Raw genomic sequence first — 27,509 nt, forward strand, 5'->3', positions numbered from 1 at the left:
TGCTTTTACAAGGGACATGTAAATTGTTAATTATCAATCTGTGAGCCATTAAAGAAGCTGCTTTTGCTTTCTCAGCTTGAAAACCAAGGGGGAAGGATAATAGGTTTGGTAAACAGAGCTGTTCAAATAATGGAGAAATTCAAAGAAAAGCTATCATAGAGCCAGCATGGGAGCTTGGTGCCATAATACTTTTACTGACCTCACTTCAACATATAGGTGGGAACTGGAATTCAGAACTTAGATAAACAAAAAAGAGTCTCTTTCATGGGATGTTTCAATTCAACATGGCCTAGAACAGAAAGAGGTGAAAGTATATATTTCCTTTTGCCTTATCATTTGAACAGAGGGCACAGTGCCAGAAATAACTACTTAGTGTCTGCATTTTTGGACTTTACACTAGCTAATGAAGTAGAGTGCATGGAACTGCAAATTCAAAATAGAAAAATAAAAGGAATACAGTATCTAATAAATTTTAATATATAAAAATATTTATAATAAGAAGTGATCATCTAGAGTTCTCTCCTCATTAGATGGATTCAAAGAGCATCATGCATAGAAAACATTTTTGCTTAAGCTTGAGCTTGGAAAATTGTAGAGACTGACAATATTTAGAACAGGCTTCATGGAGTTCTATAAGCCATTTTGCAATCTGTAGGGAAGTTCTGATCTTCCAAGGAGAGGAAGGGGATGTAATATTTCCAAACATCAAGAATCACTGAGAGGCAGTTGCTAAGCTGTGACAGTCATAGGGCCCTGGAGAGTACTACCAGAATCAAGAAGACTGTCAAAATCTCAGTCCTTCTGGGACCTCAGCCTGGATTCAAACTACAGGCATGTCCTCACAGGGCATCTAAACTTACCTTAACTATTGCATCTGTATTCTCAGCTTCAGGCATGCTCTAGTAACAGATGTAGCTCTGCAAAAGAAAAGAAAATAGACTCTTCACACCTACCAGCTGCTCCTCAACGGGGATCTACTTATTTTGTGTATTATACATCACATTTCAGAGCTCAGTAGCCAAGCAATGAGCTTCAGCTGTTCAAAAAGCCCCACCTCTGTAGCCCCATTTTGAAAGCTGCTGCAGTAATCTGAAAATACAAATACTTGATTCCTTAAGCCATTACAGAAATTTTGTCACCACATCAGAAGACTTACTTTAGCACGTCCCTGTGTGAAACAGCAGGCTTACAGGATAACGGTTTGGGAATTAGCTAACTGCAAGGCTGTCCTTCCTAATGTTGCAGGGTTGGAAATAAAAGATCTTCACCTTTCTCCTTCCCACACACTTTGCTTTCTTAATCTTTCCAATTTTTTTTGGTCTTTTCCTCAACTGGATAGTAAACATCTATAAGGATTTTTGGTTTTGGCCTGGTTTTGAGGCTTGGGAATGGGTGATATTTTGGGGGGTTTTGTTTGGTTTTCTCTTTTTTTTAATTAACACATATGCTTGTTAAAGCTAGCTGGTTTTACAGTATCTTAATTGGAAAGCTGGCACCTGCTCAGTCTATAATTTCATCATCATCTTCATGGATCCTGCATGATGTAATTGGATGCCACTTCTGCACCCTCGATTTACATTTTCGGAGGAGAAGAGAGTTGGGATCTCTTTGAAACCTTTTATTTCCTTTCCACAGTTTCTCTTTCCACAAGCCCTTGAGCCACGGGCTTTCTTGCAATGCATGGACAGGTGGGTGGATTAATCTGTGAAGAAGGGCTTTGTACCCAAATGTAGCAAAACATAGGTGCCAAATTTGCAGTTTATAATCTAATTTATTAACAACAGGCATAAGAGTCTCCGAAAACCATTGGAACAGGAATTTTTTTTCTGTTTTTTTGTTTCTTTTTTCTTTTCTTTTTTCTGTGCCATTGAGTCTGCTTATTTATAAGAAAACAAAAAAGAATCTAAACTCATGTTACTGGAGTACTTGGTTGTGTAAACAGTGCTGAGTGGATGTGGTGCCAAGAAGCTATAGGATATGAGATTTGCAAAAAAAAGTCATCCTGTTTTCTCATAATTCAAGTCCAGCCTCACATATTTGGAAACCAACTGCAACTGCTGTGCAAGTTATGTGACTGATCCTAAAAAAACAGAACCAAAAAGCTTAACTCGCAAATAAACAGCAGTCCAATGAAGAGGTTAAGCTTTGCCAGATGCTATTAATATTATTATCAATATCGATATAATTTTCTGACTGAAAATGCGTTTTTTTACCCTCTGTATTATTTCAGTTTAGAGGTGGCTGTTTAGCTTGTTTACCTTTCCAGAACAGAAGACAATTTAATCACTTTGTGCTACCATTAATGTCTGAGTGCAGGAATTGCCTCCCTCAGCATTGAAATGCAACCTGTGATGAAGAGCACATCAGATTTTTAGTATTTTTCAGCAGCAAAGGGCACTATTCTTTACTCCTGCTTTACATGGAGAAAGAGCCCAGATTGATCCTTAAGTCTTATTTACAACAATTTTAGCATAGGAAAAATGACAAAAAAAGAAAGAAGGAATGAGATGTGGCAAACAAGCATGTGAGAGGTTCTTGAAATGATTGAAGTATGGGCACTCCACTGTTTTTGCTGGGATGTTTGTTTAATTAATTAAAGCAGGTTCCCTGGAGAATGAAGGGTACCCTCATGCTCTGGAAGGATGTTTATGTGCTGCTCCTTTAAGATTTAAGGGGTCTGTAGTGGTTGAAAACCAGTCTGGAAGATTAAACCCCACTCAAGCTGTTCCCTTTCCTCTGCCCCTTCTGATGAAGGAGGAACACTAGGAGAGATTATAAATTGGAAAAACAATTTACTGAAAATCACAATATCCATAGCAGTACTACTAACAAAAAAACCCAACAGTATACAAAAGAGAGAGGGTGTTTTATTCACAAAAGAGTATGCGCCACCAAACTTTGCCCCTCATCTCCCCATTTCCAAAAAAAAAGAAAACCAACAAAGAACTAGGACAAAACTACCCCCTTGGGAGCTTAGGTCATCTGCGCCATGCTGCCTGCTGTTTTCTCCAGACACTGCTCAGCTGTGTTCAGCAGTGTTACTCAGCTGCTTCTGCTCCAGCTGGGGTTTTTGGGCTGCACTGTGGCTCTCCTGGTGTGGTGGCTCTCTCCCACTGCTGAGGGCAGTCAGAGTTCTCCCAGCAGGTCTCTGCAGTTTGGAGCAGCAATGCCTGGGGCTCTCCAGGCTGGCACAGGACACTCTCCCACTGCAGGTCTCCTGGTGCTGAGCAGCCATGTGATTCTGACCCTGGTCCCACACATTCTCTAGAGTGAGCCACGCAAAATGGCAAACTTCAGCTTCTGGCCCCGTCTTTGTCCTGCCAAAACCACACCACCAGCAGTGACCTGGGTGGTATTGAACAGACAGTGCTAAAAAATTCACCCCTTTTGTCTGTAACCAGGACAGGGTTTGACAAAAAGACGGTCACATAGGCAGACCTACCAGGGGTAAGGATTCTGTTTGAAATACACCATTCCATAAAGGACAGAGAGAATGTTTTGATATTTGCCAAAGTAAAGCATTCATTCATGTGTAGTTTAGTATTTTGGTCACACTTGGAACATTGAATAGAGGGACTTTCTTTTCTATAGTAGATGATTCTCTGTTTTACCCGAGCAATTGGGTCATCCTGTCACTGCCCCTGAGAGAGAGTTTAGGTTTAGTTTGGTCAAGAAAACGATCTTGTTCTAATGGGAGTTACAGCACTCACAGCAGGTATTGACTGGAAGATAGCAATCCCAGTGAAACAGCTGGAAGAAATTTCAAGGGAGCGTTCAGGAGAGACAGAGGAAGTTATGCTGCCTGCTTCTGTTGAGACCTGGACACCTAGAATGCAGAATTTATAAACTACAAAGACACATTACAGAAACCAGAGATGAAGAAGAAACCAACAATTACTGAGACTCTCCCTATCCAATAAAGAGATAATAAGATGACTGAAGATGTGGACTAATTATCATGAGAAATGTGAAATCAATGAGCAACAGAAGATAGAATACTAATTAATGAAGAGAACTACTTAACCTGTAAGCCAATGAATACCAATTCCTTTATTTGCTAAAATGTATAAATAGTTAAATGTTTTGATAACTGATGTACGTGTTTTGTGGAACAATTCCCATGTACCCCAACATTGAATAATGTCAACTGCCTAACCTAACAAACTGGTGACAGAGCTTATTTTGTGGGTTTTGGTGACAAGATTCATGCTGTCATGGTTTAAAACAGCAACCGAGCAACACAGAATTACTCGCTCATTCCCACACCAGTGGAATGAGGGAGAGAATTGGAAGAGTGAGTTAGAAAACTCATGGCTTGAGATAGAGACCGTTTAATAGGGAAAGCAAAAGCCAAACATTTAAGCAAAGCAAAAGGAGGAATTAATCTGCTACTTCCCCTGGGCAGGCAGGTCACAATCAAGAATGCAGGGCTCCATCACAGGTAACAGTGACTTGGGAAGACAAATGTCATAGCTCTAAGCGTTCCTCCCTTTTTCCTTTTTCCCATTCCACTTTACATACTGAGCGTAATGTCTTATGGAATGGAACATCCCTGTGGCCAGTTGGGGTCACCTGTCCCAGCTGTGTCTCATCCCAGTCTCCCATGCACCCCCAGCTTACTAGTCAGTATGGCAGTACAAGAGGCAGAAAAGGCTCTGTATAAACCCTGCTTAGCAATGACAAAAACACCTCCATATTATTAACACAGTGTTCAGCACATATCCAAAACAAAACCTCATACTAGCCACTCTGAAGAAAATTGAGCTAAATATGGCCAAAATCAGCCCACATGCCCAGCAGGAGTGCTCTCTTTCTACTTTCTTCTTAAATAGAATATCGAAAAGAATACAACACCAATTTACCAGTCAGAAGTTCTCTCAGTTTAAGTGCTGTTCATGTTTTGTTGGCCCAAAGTAAACTGCTGTCCTCAGTTTGGCACACCACAGACCTTTGCAGAAAACCACTCTCCTTCTGTGCCACTCAGGGGTTGTTTGAAGTCAGCCATAGCCCCAGTTTGCCTCAGGTCCACAGGTCCCAGGCCCAGCCACATGGTCTCAGCTCATATCATTGGGGAAATACATAAGTTGGGATCTAGAGCTGTTACAAAATGTGTCAGAAATAGGGTGAAATTAGAGATAGACAAACCATCATGATTGGGCAGAGTGTGCTCTTACCAGTTAATGTAGGATAACAAATCGGGATAAGCAGATGATGTGTCAGCTATTTGACAGACACAGTCTGGAAAACAAAGGGATGAGCAGGAGCATTTCTAGGTGAGACAAAAGTGAAGTCCTGCACATGGGATGGATGGACCTAACTCCATGCAGCTGTACAGGCTGGAGGCCAGCTGGATTAGAAGCAGCTTTGCAGGAAATGGCCTGATGTTTTTAGTGAAAAAAAGGATTTGTGATTCTACTTTTAAGTCAAAAAAAAAGCTAAAGGAATTAAGAGAGTGACTTTGTGGTGAATAGGGTGTCTGGGCCCCCATTGCACCTCAGCCTCTGTGGTCTCTTTCCACTCTCCTGTAGCAGTGAAGATGCACCTGCTCTGACACAGTGCAGCTGTAACTTGGGTCAGGTTGCTGTGAAGAGAACCATGTGACAAAGGGTCTTTTGGGGTCCCTGTCACTTATCTTGAGGGATGAGGCCCTCAAGCTTGCTGTTTTGTCTTCAGCTGCTCCATGCCTTGTTAGACCCTGACCTACAGCTTCTGTTTCATGGTGTGATATCAGACCTGCCTCCTCACTGCAGCATGATGTAGCAATCGGAGCTGTCAGCAGTGAGAAATGAATTAACAGGCAGGAGTGAAGCCAGCACAAATTGTAGCCAGAGTCTTGTAGGGGCAAGAGGTGCAGCGGACACAGGTTGAAACAAAGGAAATTACAGTTAGATATATTAAAAACCAAAGTGATCAAATACTGGAACTGGTTGCTGAGAAAAGTTGTGAAATCTCCTTTGTTGGAAAAAAGCAAAATTTACCTCGGAAAGGGTATGAATGACATCTAATTGTAAATGCTTTGTGCAGAGAGTTGGACTAGATGAACTTCAAAAGACACTTACAAACTGAAGTAATCTATGTTTATATGAACCAAGAATAGCCCTGGGTGTTATTTACTCTACAAGGATCATCTGAGGTCAGTGAGAAATGTAATTAGCAGCACAAAGGTCATTGAAGGTCAGTACATTCCCATTGCCTGACCAGGAGTTAGGTCAAACTCAGAGATGGAAATCTATACAAGAAGTCATGTAAGGTCAATCACAATCCTTATTTTTTGCCTGACATCTAAGGGTCTAGTCAATCCAGTCAATTTCACTGGGGTAGTTTGAGGTCCACCCGAGTATCAGTTCAACATGAAAGTATCCCACATATTTTCTCCAGGGTCATCTGACATTAGTTTGATATACAAACAGTTGACAAGAGGATTATTTGAAATTAACAAAGTCCTTGTGTGGTGCATAGGAGTCAATTGAAGTGAGCCTGAGATCCATTTAGATCACCAGAGGTAATTTCAGGCTTTTGCAACCTGAGGTCAATTGACATCAACATGAGAGCCAAGTACCTATCTGGAGGTGTTATGATCTGATTAGCGAGAGATGACTGCTCAAATTAAGGTGCAAACTAGACCAAACACTGTTTTAGCAATACCAACTTTATTTTGTAATATTAAGTGAATAGGAGAAAGAGTGAAAGGGAGGGAGAGGAAAGGAAACAAGATAGTGCAAGCAGAATATAGTCACCTCCTGTGGATACAGCAGCAACCAGTGGTCCACCTTCACCCTCAGCTTCTCAGTGGTGGTGTGTTGCTGCCTGTTCTGAGCTTCCCCTCCCCTTCCCCCTCCCCAAGACACTTGCCTCTGCCTTGTGCTCTGGACTCCTTTATTCCAAGCAGGGGCAAACCCAAATGTAACTCAGACTCTTCAGCAGTGTCTGATTGGCCAATCACCCCGGGTCTGCCCCCAGTCCTCCCCTTTCCCCTTCTCTGAATAAAAGAAGGGCACAAGAGGGGGCCCACCCTCTTTGGCTTTGCAACCCTTTCTGCGAACATCTGCTTCTGTTTCTGTTTGAAAGCTTCTAATTGCAGAAATTAGGCAAGCTGAAAGCTATATTTCTCCCTCTTTGCTTCTGCTGGTGGTATCATATTTGCAGCTACTATTGCTGCCTCTCTAGGCTGCCCGAGGCTTTCTAAGGCATTGAACTACAAGCGTAGCCGGTAAAATGCTGTAAGTATCTCCACAGTGGTGCAGGGGATCCGGTTTGTTCTTCTGTTCGTAAGTTCTGTGCAGGAAGGGGTGCTGAGTATACAAGGTCTGCCAACGGTTATCAAATCTTTTCACTATTTATATATTTTAGCAAACAAAGGAATTAGTCCTTATTGATGGCAAGCTACACAGTTCTCATATTAATTAGTATTCTATCTTCTATTGATTAAATTATTTCCTTGCTTCTTATGCTAATTAGTCTACATGCTTGGTCTTTCTCTTCTTTCTCTTCTTTGAGTCAGTGGGTTTCTTGGGTTGGTGTTCTGTGAATTGGTGTTCTGTGAATTGGTGGTTGCAGATCCCCCTGCAGGAATTGCCTTTCACCCAGCCAGAGTGATTCAGCACAGTTGCTGAGTTGGCTTTCTTAGTTTCTCCCTTATCTTGGGAGTTGTGCCGAATGTCCTTGTGACGTTAATTCTGGGGTTTTTGTATCCACTATCAGTGATACATCCTTCTCAAGCATTGTTGACCTCTCCTTCAGTCCCAACACCCAGACAACAACACTGTCTTTACACAGCCCAAGTTCCAGTATCCACAGAGGCATTTTTGGGGAGCTTTGTTGGTGGTTGCCGATGCCATCTGTCCAGTAACTTGGGATGATCTTTGTTTGATCAGTGATATGATCAGGTATGAGCAGTTGCTTTTTTTCACACAGTCACTGTGAGGAAAATTTGTCCAAATGCATTAACCAGCATGTGTTAACCAGATTTTGCCTCTGCCAGGCCTGGAATTAGCACCTTCCTGACACGAATTCCTCCTTTCTGTGGCCTTAATAATGTTTGAGGCAGGTAACTCTGCTCTTTAATGTCCAACAGGAGGTCACTTAGGCCAATTATCAGCCCCCATTTCCACCAAAGAGGCCACTTGAAATGAACTTGTAATACAGTTAGAGGCTCTAAATATCATTTGAGATGAACATGAGATCCAAGTAACTGCTTGGGGTCACTAGAGGTTAAATGAGAATCAATTAACTGGCCTGTGATCACTGGAGGTCACCATCACTTCTCAGGAAGGTCGTTTGAGATCAACTTGCAGGCTAAATAACTGCTGTAGGGTCATCTGAGGTGAACCTGAGGGGCCAGTTAACCTGTCAAATATGCTTATCTGGCATCATCATGAGACCCAGGTATACGCAAGATGTTGTTTGAGGTCAGCTAGGCTCTTGTTTGGAGCCTAGGATCATCTGAGATCAATCTCACATACTGAGACCTTGACAGACCTGACATACACTTGACCTTCACAGAGGTCCTTTAAAGTCACCACTCTTCTCCTTTGGAGGAGGGGCAAATATTTAAAGTCTGTTTGGTATCCAGTTAAGCAGTAGGATTCATTTGAGGTCAACAAGACAGGCTGATAGGGTTCATGTGAGGTCAGTGCAACCTTTGTTCCGTGCCCAGAAGTCATTTAAGGTAAACCTGAGATCCAGTTAATTGTTTGATTTGTCATTGGCCGTCAACCTGCCTCTCACTTGGTGCTAAGAGGTCACAGTCCTTGACTCTTGTCTGAAGTCATCGGAGTTCAATCTGAGATGCAACTCTCACTGCAGGGTCATCTAAGGTCAACTCTCACGGTTGTGGCACAGGTCAGTTCAAGTAAACATGAGTTTAAATAACTTATGGGAGTCACACCAGGTCCAATTGACTTCCCAAGGCTCATCTGAGGTCAACATGCTAGCTAGATTAAAGGAGTCACCTTGGGACGACACAATAGCCAATGATCTGCTTGGGGTCATCCAAGCTCAATGCCTGGGGTCAGCTTTACACCCAGTAAATTGTCCAGGGTTACACTCGTTCTTATTTTCATTCAACAAGTCCATTCAGATCAAATTAACCTGCAGATGTGTCATCTAATATTAACCCTAATTCCAATTAGCTACATCAAGTAATCACTGAGGGTCAGGCTGGGCTCCTTTAATGCACAGGGGTCATCTGAAGTTAATCCAGACCACATTTCTTTACAGTCACTTTAGGCCAACCTTACATCCATTTAGTAGAGCAAGGGGGACATGTGGCCATTCCTAGCTGACCACCCTGGACCTCCCTTGCTCTCCTTGATCAGTTGCTGCCCTAACCGTTTCCTGCTCAGACATTTTCAGAGGTCACATTACACTTCAAATGTCATAGCAGGAGTCATCTGGGGAGAAGCATCTCTTTTTTCGTATTCAAGTGAGACACCTGTTGAAGCCAGGCCACCTGAGTACACTGTGTCAATGTGTTTTAGTACATGTTACTGCCTCTTGCTACAGACCACAGAAACAAGATGACATTGGCAGTATCTCTGTGGGACAAGAGGTCAGTCAGGAAAAACAGCAGGAGGAAGGCTCATAAGTCAGAGACTGCTCTCTGTGCCTCAGCCTCTCCTCCTCTTCCTCAACTCAGTCTCCTCCTCTTTCATCTCCTCCTCCCCTCTGCCAGCCATGCATAGGTTGGGCTGTCTGCAAATTGTCAAACCTAGATCATATTATTTTCAGTGACATCCTGAGAAATTGAAGGTTTTAGCCATTTACCTAAATCTTTGACACAAAGATCACAGCCAGGCTTTCTTTAGGGAACAAAGTTACTTCTTTCCTACAGAACTTTTTTCTGATTTTCTTCTTGAACCTTAAGAACTTTATCACAACTGAATATTAACATCCAAATGGACCCAGGGTATTTTAAAACACTGGTTTGTTTTTTGTTCTGCAAACAGAACCAATGCCAGGGAGGCAAATGGACAGAGCATTACAGCTGTTTGCACACTCTTCAATATCAAAGAGGAAAGTAGTTTTTGCTTAGCTTTAGTTTGAAATTTTTCTTCCCCAGCAGTAGTTACCATAAATTGGGAGACCAAACTGCCTTCCAGGATAAGTCAAAATATGACAAAGACAGTAAAGAAAAGCTGAAAAGCGTAACAGATCGTGCAAATGATCTATCAGTAGGGTAAGCACTGACTACTCTGGTGTGACCACAGTTGATGAGAAGGCCCAGGTCAATCCAGGCATGTTTTTCATAATCTCTGGGAACAATTTTTCAGCGAAAAGTGACTGGCATCATCATCCTAAGAATGGAAAAGAGATATAAAATGTAGCAGATTTGACAATGAAGTCAATAGGGCACTATTCATTTATAACTCCTTGTTTACACTTGTGGCTATACAGGCTTTTCACATCAGAGATCTAAAATTATAGTAAAAAAAAAAGACTGTCATATTACAGCAATGGTATCTATTATTCTAAAACCTGCAGCAGTGATTGGATTTACCAAGTTTTCTAAGAATTGATCATGCATCTCAACTAAAAAAATTAATCCAGGGTTTATTGAACAACTAATAAGTAAATTAATATATCTATTCTTCTGTAAAATTAACTTTTAACTTATGAGACAGGTGTAGAAGTATTCTTGCTGTAAGTATATTGACTACGAGAATAGAAACTAATGCTACTGCAGAACTAAAACAAAAGAGAAGCTGGGAACCATATGATAAATATAGAATAGATTTATTACTTTGAGATTAAAAATAAAAATGATCGCATTATTCTCTGTATGTTACTTTCACCTGTTTTCCTTAGTGCTCAGAAACGTTATTTCATGTTATACTTATGAAGAACAGAAACATTGTGAAAGTGTTCTTTTATTCTTTTGAAATTTTGAAATAGATTGACAAAACTGCAACAAATACAAATCCATTTCTAGAAAACACATGTAATATCCCTTTTGATTTTACTGCACTAATAATAAATGAATAACCACAAATACAACTATGAATAAAAGGAAAAAAAAGCCTTCCTGAGTGTGAGGTTTTCAATTTCTGAATATTTTTCCTATGTTCAAGCTACATCTCCAATGCAGCAGATGCCAAAAAAACATTTTGCTGTGGATAATCCCAACTGAATTCCTAAGTAAGCTTCTTTTAAGCTCATATTAAAATGTGAGCTTATAAATACTCTGGTGGAGTTTTTGTTTTGTTTTGTTCTTTCAAAACTTTACTGCCTGACTCATTTGAACAAAGTAAACAGGTCTTTTTTTTTTTCCTGAACCCAGAATTATGAAAGAAACCGCTGTATGTCCTTTTCAGCATAAACAAATACTGAAGCTAATAATCAGAAAACCCTATGCTTGGATTTGACATACAAGATTTCTTCTTTCACTCTAGTTGTCAAGCACTTGGAGAAAGAACCTGACTTCCACATCTTTCATTTCACATGAACCACAATTTTAATGTGAGTGGGGCTTACTGCTGTCCCCATTAAAGGCTGTTAGTTTTTCTTTCATGTATTCAGTGGACGTATGCTTTAATCCAAGGTCAGTATTTAGAAATCAACAGACAATTGAAAGAATATATAAAATTTGTAGTAAGAAAGACACCAAGATCTCAAAAGAAATATTTTTTTTCGAATTATTTTCAATATAATTTATTACTGAACTATGAAAAGGTACTTAAATTTACAGTTTAGTGACATGTGAATCAGCGCTCCCAAAAAATGCAAAAAGAAAGGCGGGGCATAATATGCCAGGAGAATTACTGGAGTTTTTCAACTTAGTGTCTCCACGCATGGAAAAACTAGTGCAAGGATAAAAATATACAGTGGTACAATTTGAAATGCCTCCTTTTCTTGTTTCATCCCCTTAATATGTCATGCTGAACAAAACTAAACAGCTACAAAATTAAATAAACTACATTTCTACACAGATTAGTACCTTGCAAGGATCCCCAATTTCATACTGGAAAGCAGTATGTACCTTGACAGATACTGACAAGAGGGACTAAGATTAATATACACTGAGCTATCTAGACATCGTAAGAATTCTAACAAGTATCAGCTATGAAACCCACTCTTGCGGGCAACAGGAGCACTGTCAAGAAAAGACCATCTGAAGCATGATTTGTGCAGACCTTCAAAACTTGTAAGGAAATGAAAGGTGCTCAGGCCCAGCCTGGTGCAGAGTTTATTTTTTGTGCATAATATATATGTGTTCTGAATTTATGGCAACATTTGAGGAAAACAACACTATCAGGGCAGGAGTTACAATGTCTTTGACTTTAAAGACATATTTATGTGTCATTTAACTTAACTGAATTGAAAGACATACAAATAGTTAGAGATCCTTTAAAGAAAGGTCTTTCTTTAATGTATTTACGTATTCATGTAAGCACATATCTCCCTAAAGTCAGATTTTAAAATGATAACCACAGGAAGCAGAATTACTACCTTACAGGCATATGGATCAAAATTCACCCTCAGTCTGCAGAGATGCAATCAAGCTACCTCTTTCACAGACAAGCTAAGTTTTCTGATATATTGACTTGCTTCCAGAAAAAAGGAGCCAAAGGAAACTATGTATTTTGCAAAATGGAAAATATAATCTAATAGGGGAAAATATGGGGGGGTTTCTATCAAAATTATTTTTAAAAGGAAAAATAACCAACAGGAACCTCTTCTGAATACTCTCAGAAACTGAAGGCGTCTCAGCTAAACGTTGTGTAGATGATTACTTCAGTGACTGTTTACAATACTGATTACTTCAACATCAATATCGTAGTCAATATAAAAACTGGTAACATGTAAATCAATATAAAAACTGGGAGCATGTAACTCCCAAATCCAATGTATATGTAGACATTTACTAAATATACCAAATCAATCACAGATCATAATAAAAAATAATATCATTATTTTTTAATGATATTAAAAAAATTAATTAAAAAAATCATAATAAAAAACCCCTTTACACCTTAAAATTTGCTGTCAGCTTTAGTGGAAATGTTTTTTTTTTTTAATTCAAATATAAAATTTTCTAATGACTGACATTTGAATATTAGGTTTTTTTCTCAACATGAAAGTACAAAGTCACTTTAATGGTGTGATCTGTATTAGAACATGAGTTGTATTAGAAATATTTCTGCTGAACACTTCAATCTTTACAAAATCGTATTGCACAGATTGATTTTTCTGTTTTCTGAACTTCAGCTGTAATCAGAGGACATTGACAGAAACAAATGTGGATGCTGCCAAATATAATTGCACCACTGTTAGGCAACAGTCCTACGTTCAGCCTGACATTGACAAGTTAAACACCAAATGGAACATATTATTCTTTGTGACTTCTAAAATCTTTCTTCCATTTGCAACTTTAAATCATTCAGAAACTAAAATATTATAAAGAAAGGCAGGTCCTGAAAGTCAAATGTCACATTCACGGTTGTTCTTTATGTTTGTATTAAGGACCACAGAATAATCAACTTCATCAACTCAAAATGAGAAAATCCCATGCTTGTGGGCCCAATAATCTGCTCCTTTATTGGACAACTTTTTATTGGTATGTGAAAAGATTTCAAGATGAAGTTCCTACAAAATTTTTCAGTCTAACTGTCATGAGTACTGTTTAAACCATTAATTCATGGCTCACATATTCTTGGTTTGTCTCTGAATCAAAATCAATAATAAAGAGAAAGTAGTATTTCTGCAATTTCCTGGAGAGCCTTCTATGCCCAAGAATAAGTAAGCACAGGGCTGAATGGGCTCTGACTGAAGATGAATGATTTGCACATGTGTATACATTCATTTATTTACTAAAGAGCAGAAGGAGAAACAAACCACTGGGAAATAAACTTGTCACAGTCATTTTCGTAAGAAAACACAGTTTGGAACCATGATTAAAAAAAAAAGGCACTGATGGGACTGTTTACTCAGCTAAGGGGTGACCTGCTCCCAGTAGTTCATTGGTCTGTACAAGAAAGACCAGCACAAGAGCATGGAAGGGCTGATTTTTCTCATTCCTTGTTTGTAGGGTCTAGCAAGGGCAGACAGATGCTGCACTCAGTCGCCTGTACTTTGTGATTTTGGACAGACCTTTGGCAGTGATAAGGGGCAGGTTTTCAAGCATGCAAACACATGGGCTCTGCTTCACAGCTGTGTGTCATACTCAGAAGGCTCGTCTGCATTATCCGCTTCTTTGGTGCTTGTTTCCATTTCTGTTTCGAAGGCCGGACCAACAGTTTCCAATGTGTAGTCACTTCTTCTCAAATCTATGGCAAGAAAACAAGTTCAACAATGCAGCCAAGTAAATGTTTGAAAAGCACATACATCTTGAGCAGTGCTCAGCCCAAGAACTGATGGCAGTTTGTTTGATGTTTCCAGGAGGAAGAAAATCTGGAGTGAGGCAAATAAGAACCAGGGAGTTGAGAGAACCAGGGGTGTGAGCCCGTATGAATGAAACTTCCCTGGCTGTATTCATTCAGCTGATTTTCCCCTGTATTATCTCCAGCTGCCACAGAGAAAAATAATTAAAACCAGTAACACTGCAGTTTCTGTTTCAGAATCAAACACCAATTATTACTCCATGAAGGCAATGAAAGGAAGGAGCTTTCTCTACAGAAGAAACATCAGTGGCTGAAAAGTCATCCAGAAAGCAATCTATTTTGGCTTTCAGTCTTTAAAATCTGCCATACATCAAACAGAAGCACATTCTACCAAATATAGCATGAACAACAGGGAATCCAACTAAGCATACATAGGGGCTGGAGCAGGGCCAGAAAGCGTCCAGTGAGTTTTTCCCCAACTAATGCATCACGAATTTTCTATTGTTACTCTTTCTTATTCTAAAAATTATTGGAGATGTTGTCTGTAGTGATGACGCTGGAAAAAAATGGGCTACCATTTAGCAAAGAAGGGGAAACAATTCAATGGGAAGAAGCTTTCATACTGAATGCCAACATCAGGTTGATGAGCTCTCACTCTTACATGGATGGTAGGAAAAAGAGCAGTATTCTCATATCTGCCTTTGCACAGGAAGACTATGCCTACCAGAATCCTTCAGATCAATAGAATTTCAGTTCTTGCCTTTATAGCACACTTACACTTTTACTTTGTTGCACTTATAAAGTTATACATAGATTAAAAATTAATCTTTACTTTGCATACCGGGAAGTTTCAGCTTTCTGCAGCAAGAATTACAGCGATGCTTTGCAATGAAGTTTCTTATTGCATCTTCTCCTAGGTTTGCTGGTCCAAATACCATCTTTCCAGACCTAAAAGAAATATGCTTTAAAAATCAGTGAATCTAAAATAAAGCAATTATAGGGGAGGGAGATGATGACAATTTTTTTTTTTTTTATCAGTTAGCCCTTTTTATCAAGACAATCAGAAGTTAATACACATTAAAACTTTTTTTAGATATGGGATGAGTGAACCGTCAGTTCCAGTAAAATATTAGCCTACATATACCCCACACTACTTTTGTTTTTCTCTAAAGGAAGACAAGATAGACCCAGCAGTCCCTACTAAAATGCTCAAAGGAAAACTGGGCACAGCAATATTTTGATGACATATGCCATAATCTGTGTGATTCTGCTGCAGCCACCACTCATTCCCACCAAGCAAGTAGTTTGGTTCTAGTTTTGATGGTGGGCATGTGAGAACAAAACAGAACTGACAGGGACTAATTTTCTCCTCAATTAAAAGCAGAAAGGCAAAAGCTAGGAGAACCCTAGTCACAGCAATACGCAGCATAAAAAAATGAAAAAAAATTAAAACCCCAAAACCCACAATATGCTGCTGACAAGCAAAGTTTTAAAATTTATTGTCTTCTTCCTGTGCTTATTTCCATGTTTCTGTTCTCTGACCAACTCAATATTGCTACTAGGGAATCCATTTGTGGAAGTGGATTGCATATTCTGAAAGAAACTGCCGCAATTGCAAACAGAAGCCAGCTATGACCACACACATATTAGAAGCACCACATAATTCCAGCAGATCCTTAAGGTAGTCCGAAATCTCAGTGCTCATTAATTTTAGTATAGCTGCACCATTATTATCAAGAATTTGACAGTCTAGACACTATGGAACACAGCACACAAGAAGCACTTCCAAAAAAACTTTACAAATGCCAGTATTTTTTTTTAATGATATGCAGAGTGAAAACAGCATCTTTTAAAATCTGAAATCAATTACAGCTCTGAGAAGCTATAGAAAATATTTTAATTCTCTCAAATCTATCTGTAATTCACATTAACAAAACTATATTCTCTCTAAAGAAAGCAATGTTCAAACATGAATCTCTTCCCTTTCACACAGGACAGCAGCAGTGTTTAGTTAAAACTACTATACAAAACTTAGTATCCTTCTAATTTCTAGCAGACACTGGAGATTATGTGTCTCCTGGATCCTGTGAAGGGTTAATCTAGTCATCTTTTAAAGCAAATTAATGCATAAAACAAGCGAAGAGGTGAATTATAATCAAGGGCCATATATACACTTTAAATAACATGATACAATATAGCCATCTCTATCCTTTGCTGGAATCCGATGAAATGCCATAAAAACAGAAGGTACTTAAGTATTTGCTTGAGCAGGTATAGGAAATTAGGAAGGCTTTGCTAATTTCAAGGCCACACAACTACTCTGATACTTCTCTAACCTAACCATTACTCTGTGCTAGGTGAAGCAAGTAACAGAAGACAGAATGATATTTTCTCATACTGTTTTGAGATAAAATGGTATACTCTCTGTGACATATATGAAGTAACCTTTCCTCTGTACCTAGTACTGGCAATGATTCAAGAGGAATACTGCATTTAAATTTGGATAACTATTTCAGGAAATCTGGGGATAAATTGGAAATGATCATCGGCCTGGAAACCATAACATGTAAAGATTAGGGGGTAGTTTAAAATTATTTTTTAAAAAATTGAAGACTGTTGGCTTTTTTTGTCTATGTTGTCAGTAGGCAGGACCAGAAAGAAACATTTCAATATGAAAACCAGGAAAAATCTTTCATGTGGTGATAATATCAAACTATTGAAAACAGATGCTCTATGAATATATCAATTCTTTTCAGTTTGAAACTCAAAACACTCTTTTCCTCATCTCTGAATCTGAACCTAATATCTGTGAAAACTTTACCCGCATTAACTTTCTTGTGGACTTGCCAAGTCTTCTTCATGTTTGGGCAGTACAGAAGTGTTCAAACTATGTTAAAACCTTGCTGCTGTGCCTCAATTACATCTGTTTTAAAGGAAATCTTTCTGTGGATGTCATACCTGTACCATTTTATCACTTCATACATTCTATGCAGTGCATGTGGCCAGATCTTACACTGATTTGCATCAGCTCAGGATCTGTGTGGGATGTCCCAGCATTAGGCATACTTTCCAAACAGATCTATTATATTGGTCTTGATACTGGTATAAAACCAAGACATAAAGCACTACCACAGACCTAGAGGTCACACTTTGCCATTGCAAAGTCCTTTCCAAAACAGAAAGCAGGATGCATGAAGTAAAAGACTTACATGATACTAACATGATAATAACATGAGCCAGTAAATTGATGGAGTTAAAGAAGTAAAACATAAATAATTTAACTGTAAGTAAAGCTGAAATTTCAATCAGCCCTATCAGTCAGATGCCATCTATTTTCTCCTAGGTTTCCAAGGGAACATGAGCTCAAAGTATCTTTGATCTTATCTAAGTATCTTACCTACAAAAGAAAACTTAAAACACATCTTGCCTCTGTCAGAAATGTTTCTCCTGTGAGCAGATGAAGTTTAGAACAAAGACAGTGCTTTTACACTGTAATTCTTATTACTCTTTTAGAAAGTATTTCATAGAATTGGGTACCTGCTTACAGAAAACACCACAGTTTTACTGCCTTATTACTTTAGAACCCTAAATCAAACAATATAGTGTCACAAGTTGCTGTTCTGAAGATTTCCCTGAATATAAGAAAATCAAGCTGGGTTTGATTAATTAATCAACACTTACTCTGTAACTAGAACTATTTTGCAGATGATAAACAATAAAAAGTTCTGCAAATAAGATCTATATGATCAAATTTCATTAATCAATTAAAATTATTTAACAGCAGAAACAATACAGAAGGATGCTAATAAAAACTTCAAAATAATGTAGATAAATATTATCCCAATTTTAAAGGGGGTAGGCTGAGTTGCCATGTGAACTACTTCAGTCAGTGCCTCTCCACTGTTTACAGCAATAACTGTTACAGTTTATGCTACCACTGATATAAAAAAATCTACTTGAACAGTAGCAAACCAGAATTTATGCATCTGTAGCAATACCTTAAAAGTATTTGCTAAAGTCTAGTGAACAACTACATGACTGACCTCTCTGCATCTCTAACTTGAGCTATCTGTGTGCTTCTGTCATGAACCAATGACCTACTTAGGGCAGTCTTTGTCACTGAGAAGTGCTCAGCATATCTTTGCTCTCATATCTTTGTTGTTTCCAAAATAAATATTATATGGCAAATACACCTACAATCATTATTAAACATTAAGGAAGTAATTTATTACTTATCCTTTTGAAATATTAATAATGGTCCCAGAACTAAGAACTTGCTTACAAAATTAACTTGGAGTTCCAAGTTGTGGGCAAGTCACCAGTATTTCTGTAGTTAATTGCCCTTTGTATTACATTAGACTATTCACATTTGCATCTTCCTTCCTTCCAAACATGAGACCTCCCTTCAAGCAAATGGCATGAGCTGAGCAAGGGGCAGTCAAGATGAACACCAGATAGGGGAGGGGCAGAGATGTCAGGGCAGATCTGGAGCGGTGTAGGTTAAGGAAGAGTAGGAGAGCTGTAGGAGAGCAGCCGTCAACACCACTGCTTCTGCTCTTGCTACAGAAAATACCACTGAAGAGCAAGGTCACAGAACGGGAGAATAGCCATGGTTCTGATTCTGAAATTTGATTCACAAAGGCAGACTGCTATTTCTGTGTGTCTAATCTATCCAGTTGTTTTAAGTTTCCACTCATGATTTACCATTTTCATATCACAGCTCTGAAATCATGCTGCATGCTTAAATGCAACACTAAAACCTCTCGGAGAGGTTAAAGAGCCAGAGGCCCTCTCTTCATCCTCTTAAGCCATTGTGGCCCCATATACTCCCAGTTAGGGGAAACTGAACTGCCGCATTCACATCTTTTGGCACAACTCTGTGAAGAGATTGCTCCCAGAACAGCAACGCAGACTCTCCCGCCTTTCATACACCTCTTACCACATGTGGAGAGCTGGGACACTTAGAGTCCTCCAAAGCACAGGGGAAGATGTAGTCTCTTCACTGGCATCATGCTTTCGTTTAACCCAAGCACCATGTGAAAAAATAATTAAACCTCTCCCACAAAACATAGAAAATCATCCTAAATATACAGACTGTTGGCAGAATGTCTGAAATGAATAATAATTTCAACAGAAAGAAACCTACTTTTTGTCTTCAGGTTTAATCACAGATGGATCTGTAAGATTTTCCCCAACACCTACAACAGATAGACAATGTGTGTTACAAACGAAGGTTGTCATGATTTCATAATCTGACACTTAACAAAAAATGTAATTAACCATTTTCTTGCTACATCATACAGTGTAATAGTTAAAGAGGTTCATGAGCTGGAGTGAAAATGCTATGAGTATAAAAATCTGTAAAGGACTGGCAAAGTAGTTATTATTACAGTTCTGACTTCAGCTACTTTGAGGTTAATTTATTAGTAGATGGAAGGTGTATGCAAATACAGTAAATATTATATTGAAGCTCAACAAACTAAAATGTGACCAACCAAAAGATTGTTATTTTACGTGGAATAAAGGTACTAACCAGACATGGATTTTTCCAATATCAATAGAGCTACTTTCAGACACACATTCTCTTCATGGTAACAAACACAAGAAGCCACAACTTCATGATGTGCAAATATTTGGGTCTGTTATCCCTTTCTCCATTTGGGTGGCCAAGGAAACATATTAAAGAAATAATTACATTATGATACCTGAATGCTGATACCTCCATTGCAGTTTTCACCAAACTGATTAAAGTATACTACCTTTACAAAAACCATCTTTTCTTATATCTGACAAAGTCACCACACTTTTACAGTAATGAAAAATCTATTGTCATATGACCATGTGATATGGAATTATTTTTATTTCAACAAGGTAAATTTATGTTCTGCAACAAAAATAAAGATTCTGGAGACAGCATAATGTGACTGAAATAACCCCAAATTTCAATGTAGGCCATTTCAGTGTATGTAAATTAGGCAAAATGTGGTGTCTATATGTGTATGTGGAGATGTCCCTGGTATTAAATAGTAAATAGTCGTGTAGATTCATCCTAGTAGAATTGCAAGGAGATCAACCCTTGTACTTTTCCTCAGTTCCAGATTAGAGAATTAAAGATAAACACGAGGCCAAAACTAGAGCTGATCTCAGTTTGTTTGAGGCGAAAACTGAGATTTACATAGATGTTTATATTCTCCATTTTTGAGCCAACACAGTTGTTCTGGAACTGTGAGAGTTATGTAATAAACCTGAGCAAATGTCATACAAATTCTCATAGGCTGTGGCAAAGACACAGTTATTCTTTCTGTGCCATTTTTTTATGTGCAACTAAAATCAGTCAAGGCTAGGATGGAATTATAGGCTTACTTTGCATAGTAAGTATATATTTTTGTAATTTACAGCTTCTGGATGCTGTAAAATATAAATATGCTAAGTCTCTGGCTACTCATAGACTTTTCCCTTGACAGAAATGAAAAGCAATAGTGTTTATACTGTTTGATGGGTGATGTTCATCTGCACATTGTCAACTGTTCTATCTCCTCAAAATATGCCATCTTCCCACTTAAATATGTACAGTAAAATGATCACATGCTCTTTGAAGGAGTCACTAGACTTCATGAATAGCATTCAGGCTAACAGCTTATTTAAACTGCATACAGATTTATTAATATGAACAATAAAAAATGCAGATAGCAATTCACACATTTTTGAGAGATTTACATACACATTAAGTGTGCATATATATATGAGTACATTTGAATCTCTATATTATTTGTAGATCTTATAAAAAATAAAAATATTTTAACTGTGGAGTGGCTTTTTGGAGCTGGATGAAATATTCCTGCAGTTTGTATAACTGCTCTTTTGGTCTTTCAGCCTGGAGGCATTTGGAGCAATATTATTTTCCCATTACACCTACATTAACCTAGACTGTTTCTGTGTGTTCTCATTTATTGGCATCACACAACAGATATCCAGAGGTTTCTTGAGCTTTGCATATTCTCATATAAGTGAAAATTTGGCCCATTCCTCAGTACTAAATTCTCTTTTGAGATGATTGCTTTTCATCTGGTTTCAAATAGCAATCCCATGCTAGCAGTCACCTTGCAAATCCAGAACAAGGAGTTCCCCACGGGTGTAGACATAGGTCCAGTGAGAAAAGGCCAGCATCATCTCTTCCAGCAGGCTGATGGGAGTAATCTCATCTCCATTGTTGTTGTTGTACTTCCGAAATTCACCAGTCATGTACTTCTCAATGGTCAGCCACTGGTTTGCTGAATGGCAGTAGATGAGGAAAACTTCCAGGAACCTGTAGATATAAAAACTGTCTGTCAGGAGCTGGCTAGGTAAAAAGCATTGTCACAATCAGCAAACCGCAAGATGCAGAGCAAGTATACCAAAAAGGAGGACATGTCTACTCTGGCTAGAGCATTTTCGACAACAGTAGATACCAAATGGAAGAGAGAAAAAAGGCTTTCTTGGTCTGATAATTCTCAAAAAAACCCACACCTGATCAGAAAGTATAGTTTAGGAACAAAACATAATCTGATTATCCTAGCCCTCTGTAAATGAGCTACATCAAATTGTTTTAGTTAATGATATAAAAGGCCTTCTTGCTTAAGTCTAAGGAACAGAATGTTTATTTTGCTACCGCATGTAGCTATAAAGACAAAGTTCAAAGCTGCCTACCTTTCCTCTTAAAATTAACTATCCTTAGACATTATTTTTACCGTTGAGTTATTGCACAATGATCCATGATGGAAAAGGAGGCTGAAAAGAGAAACCTCTTCCACCTAGTACTTTAAAACATTGAATTTACCTTGGAGTATAGGGAATAGTATGAGGTTTCACTTGGTTGAAGGTATAGATTAACTTCTGGGCAACCCTTTGCTGTTGAATCTCCTGAAAAATGTAGTGTTATAAACACCACTTCATTTTCATGAAGAAAGGTATCATAAATTTGTAAAAAAACTAAACAAACATGCACAACCCCCTGATTATTTTTTACACATAGGAAATACATCTTCCTCAAAACCATTTTTCTTTCCAAAAGATAGCATCGAAACATGTCAACCTTGATGAAGACGTTAACAAGTAAGCAGTCTAATGTCAGGCTAGACCAGGGAGTGTTCCTTCAGGTCTGAACTCACCCTCAGACAAAGATGTAATACTGTGCCATGGTGAAAGATCTTTTGCCAAGTTTGAACCACCTCTGGCAGGAAAGACTTCACAATAAATACTTGTCCTAACTTTAATACATCACTCTCAGACCAAGTACAAATGACCTTCATGGCCCTCCGCAGGCCCCCATCCATCTCCTCCCGCGACAGGACTTGGATCATTGCAGTCGTGCCACACTGGGACCAGGAAGACATGCTTTTATCAAGATTCATAGGTGAACTTTCTTCTAGCTGATAGACTGTCACTTCCTCTCCAGCTTAAACAAAAGAAAGTTTTGTTAGCAAAAGTCATTAGCAGAAACAGGAGAGAACAGCATTTTCATTTAATGTATTTAAATAACACACCATTTTGCACACCTTTCTAAGCCACACTTTTTAAAGAAGAGAGCCTTTTTATCATAACTGTTCATCTGTCTGAAAACTTCCCAGCCTAAACTTAGACTATTTAGTACATTCATTCTTCTGCTATGATAATAAGTGGTCCAAAGAGCTTGTATTAAGCCTCTTAATAAAGATAAATTCAAGACATCCTGGATACCTCCACACAAACAAAGCTCACTGATATTCTAGTCTATAGCAGTCATTTAAAAGGACATCTTTTTAAAGGGTTACCATTTTTATCTCCAGTGCATGAACTCTAAATGGCCCGTGTGTAATTTTGGTAAGACTGAAGTTAATTGTAAATCTGTGGAACACTTCCAGTATTTTTCTTTTAAGTCTGTGTTTCACAAAGTAAACCCCAAAAAACCCAAACACCCAAACAAACCTGCAGGAGCAGAATATCCGAATTCAAATCTTACTTTAAAAATAGTTAAAATAATAGTTTAAAGTAATAGTTAAAAACAAATCTAGAGAAAAAATCATGACATCAAGGCAAACAGTTTGTAACAGTTATTGACTATAAGATTAAAGGAGTTTAATTTTGTATTTGATACAAAATTGACTCTAGTCGAGAGTGCCACCTTTTGCCGCAGACAGAGAGCTGAGTTGTTTCAAAAGTGGTGACTTGGCCATGATGTGATGAGCCAGGGAAATTAGATGGAAAAGGACATTTCTAGGAGAACAAGCTAAAGCAAGTTATCAGGAATCTTACAGTTTTGGTATTTTAAACTAACATTTGAATTTTTTAATAGAAATGTTATTTGCAAAGATGAAGTGTTTAAGATGTTCTGCTCCTGCTAGTAACATTTTTTCTGCAAGCAGAACCTAGTGAGCTGTAACTCAGTTGCTCTCTGTTTCCCCCGGAGAGCTGTAGTAGCATTCCTCTCTTGCAGCAGAATCAGTAACATTTTTCTGTTGCCACCATTTGTAAACTAACAGAAAAGTGGACTGATTTTTTAAATCTGGCTTTCCTTCCTACAATTTGCATTATTTGTAATGTTAAGGCATAAGAAGCAGGTTTTCCCTGGTAAGTGTGACAAGGTAACTAAATTGCCAAAATGACAAAGACTGTCATAAGCAATCACAAACTGGATTCAGACCAGTAGATTTCCTTCCCACTCTTGAGCTTGCCTTTTACCAGTTAGAAAAAATGCAGATGCTGTTGAATCCAGCAATTTACGCACATTTTAATTTAAAATACAACAACTAGAAAAGTCAGTATCTTACACAAAAGACAGACACTTGAATAAAGATAGTGTAACTAGACACATTTTTAAAACTTACATTAAATCTTCATTTTATTATCTTTTGACAGTTTAATACCAAGAAAGGTATCTCCTGGGAGCTTCAAAGATTAGAATGCTCAATATGGCCATTATCTACAGCAATCAGGTCACAAGAAATGCTATGATCAGCAATTAGTTGCAGTGACACAAAATATTCCACCCATTGATAAGGTGGTACCTAGATATCAACTGTCTAGAGGCAGAGCTTCTGCTGCTGTAAGCCAATACTGCACACTAATTTCAGAACTCTTCCCAAAAATTTATGGATTATGCTCTACCACTCTTCAGTTACAGCAATTTTTTTTTCTTTAACACTAAAGACACTAAAAGTTTTCTGTGCCAGGTACAGGAATCATGCCCTTTAAATCACTATCTGGTTTTCTTCTTGATGGCATTTCCTATACATAGATTTACATGCGTGTCTGTGTTTGTGTCTGTGTCTGTGAAGAGAAACAGAGAGAATGAAGTTATCAAGGTTTAGGGGAAACTTCTGGCTGAGTTCAGTGATCCTAATGATAGATACATAAAAGGTGGAGTTAGACTCATCTCTGAGGTTGACAGCAATCACATGAATACTAACAGATACAAGCTACAGCAAGGGAAACCCCAACAAATACAGGGAAAAACACTGGATTCATTATTAAGTCAATCAAACACTGGAAGAGGTTGCCCAATGAAAATTAGGAGTCTCCATTTATAGATATAATCAAAATGCAGTTGGACAGGGCCTCACCAATCTGATCTGAATTGATCAGAGAGGGAGTTGGGCAAGATGACCTCCAAAAGTCCCTAAACTGCTGCATGATTACATTACAATTCTATCTTGTTTTGTGTCTTTCAGAAAAAAAAGAATTGTTGAAATAAGGAAATTTCTCAAACACAGTCTTTAAAAGATAATGCACCAACTATTTATAAAGCAAAACATATAAGCAAGAAGTTGGTACTCACCAAAGAGCTGGACTGGTGTAAATGGTATAGTCTGAGCAAGTCTCATTAAGTTGTTTCTTTCAACAGCTGCAAAGAACATAGATTTCACTGCTAGATTGAATAAACAAGCTGGCTAAGTTTCAAAAACACTTGGCTGCACTTTACGGTAGTGTACAAAGCCAAGGAGGACGCAGCAGTGTGATACTGTGTCATATCTGATCACCATTCATTTTATGTAGACAGCAACTCCCCTTTGCACACTGTTGTGTTTTAGGAATTATATTCCCCAATTTGGTGTTCCCAATTCAGTGTTCCCACTGGAACATGTCAAACCATGCTCCATTCTTTCACTCCTCCTCCCCCTGTCCTTCCCCCTGTTGGGGCTGGAAAGGAGAACTGGAGGCACAAAAGGTAAAGATCATGGGTTGAGATAAGTAGAGTTTACTGGAAACAGCAAGGAAATGAAGAGTAACAATACTGACAACAAAGAGTACAAAAAATGACCCCTGACAATAGAAAAGACCACAGACTGAGAACGGACCCCTCCTCCCCAGAAGAGACTCCCTTCCCCTCAGCTTTGGCAATGACCTGAGGTGGTAGACAACAACCTCTGGGTCCTAGCCAAGGCCCCTGCTGGCTTCTTCAAATAATTAAACCTGTCCTAGCCAGGAACAGGACAGAAAGATACCAGAAACTCAGTCAGCATTAAAGGTTTGCATCTGGAATAATAACCCAGATTCCAAATTCAATCATTACTCTTCTACAGTCTTCAGCAGGCTTCGGTCTCCTCTACAGGATTAACTTCGGGGTAATTTATAGTGACAGCTGACAGTCCAGGTCTCCTTTAGACATTTCAGAAGTTAACACAGCCTGAGAAATGGAGATAAATTCTTCACTTTTCCTCCTTTGAGAAACCAAACATCCTTCAAGAACCCGAACGCAATGACTGCCTCGGGCCTCAGCTGTACTACTTGTCCATTTAGGGGCAGGTTAGATGCAAACATCTGCAAAACTGTGAATATGTGCATTCCAGAAGAGAGAGTTTTCAGTGGAGATGAGTGAGAACTAACTGGTGACAAAGAAACAGATTTTTAAAAACCAACTAACCAACCAACCAAGCAAAACCAAACCCCAAAACAACCTGAAGGCAATGCGGGATACGAGCTGCTTTAATAAGGCACTTCTTGATACCCAGAAGCCATGGAATCAGGTTTGCACTCCATTTTTTCAACCTAGCAAATTACATTTGGTTGATTCAATGCTCTGCAAAAGCAAACTGGAGAAGGAAGCCTTCCACACTTTTGGGGAACAAATAATTAAACAATTTTAATCAGTGGAGAACGAAAGAGTTGTGGCAGACTGGCATTGTAGAAAAGACTTGAGTTCTGTTGTCATGTGCATGATGATGGTTAGCTAGAAGTCAGAAAGCATTAGGGACAACTAAAATTGCCCAAATTTTTGTCAAGCTAATTCAATATAAATCAGCTAATCTGTATCAACTACACTTTTTCCCTACCTGAGACAAATAGTAGGATTGCACAGAACTCCAGGAACTTGCCAAAAAGAAGTCAGATCCACCCCTTCTTCCATACCATGTCTTTCATGTCCAGGTCATTCACCTTCTAATTATATACAGACAGATAGGTAGATAGATATGTACTGGTATCATTTCCATAATCAATGGTCATCCCTCCCAGATGCCTGTCAAGTTCATTGGGTCCATGACTGTGAGTTCTATCTGTCCTAGATGTCTTCCAGGGCAGGAGGGCTGCTGTGCTGTCAGGTGGTTGCAAGGTGCATCATGAGCTCATGACTGGTGTATCTGGAGCAGTCCATGCCCACTGGCCATGGTAGTTATGGCACGCAGTGGCAGGGTCATTCAGCAACCAACATTACATACACAGTCTGACATTACAGACTATTCCCACTCAAAAATCAAATCCCCCTGAGGTACACATCGTGTTTCCCCATCCATCTGCATCACCAAGAGTGCTCAAATGCTTGAGCAAAAACAATCACATGGGTGGGTTTGCCTTTGCTTGAGGCAGGACTAATCCAAACTGACTTCCCAAACATATTCCTCATTTCCACCATGGGAGCTTTCTCCCCTTCTACAGTACATGGGAGTTTTGATTGGGCAGGACCAGCTTGACTGGGAGAGCCTCAGGTGTTAATTAACCTGGTGGTTTTTGCTAATTGTAAATCCCAATGTTTGAAGGTCCCACCAATGTGCTTTTAACAGTCCATTGTATCATTCAGTTTTCCCAGAGGCTGGTGCATGACAGGGAATATGATACCCACTCAATACTGTGCTCTCTGGCCCAGGGGTCTCTGAGGCTATTTTTGAAATGAGTCCCGTTGTCCAACTGACCTCTTTCCGGGGTGCCATGTCACCACAGGACTTGCTTTTCAAGGCCCAA

The 27,509-nt window shown here is 38.8% G+C and overlaps 1 protein-coding gene across 1 annotated transcript in view; it reads right to left on the reverse strand.

The window, feature by feature from the left end:
* Positions 1-10,715: 10,715 nt before the first annotated feature.
* Positions 10,716-27,509, reverse strand: part of LOC121657382 (transient receptor potential cation channel subfamily M member 6-like) — a 38,390-nt gene continuing 21,596 nt past the window's right edge. The window contains exons 10-16 of the mRNA XM_042013048.1: positions 25,111-25,176; positions 22,466-22,752; positions 22,135-22,217; positions 21,419-21,624; positions 19,465-19,516; positions 15,160-15,266; positions 10,716-14,264 (exon numbers count right to left, since the gene is read on the reverse strand). Coding sequence (XP_041868982.1) covers positions 14,143-14,264; positions 15,160-15,266; positions 19,465-19,516; positions 21,419-21,624; positions 22,135-22,217; positions 22,466-22,752; positions 25,111-25,176 — 923 coding nt within the window. The 3' untranslated portion in view covers positions 10,716-14,142. The remainder of the gene's footprint in view (positions 14,265-15,159; positions 15,267-19,464; positions 19,517-21,418; positions 21,625-22,134; positions 22,218-22,465; positions 22,753-25,110; positions 25,177-27,509) is intronic.

The sequence above is a fragment of the Corvus kubaryi genome, unplaced genomic scaffold (genome assembly GCF_017639235.1).
Source record: "Corvus kubaryi isolate FWS band 111438036 unplaced genomic scaffold, C.kubaryi_AGA036_p1.0 split1-37296, whole genome shotgun sequence".
NCBI classification, from domain to species: Eukaryota; Metazoa; Chordata; class Aves; order Passeriformes; family Corvidae; genus Corvus; species Corvus kubaryi.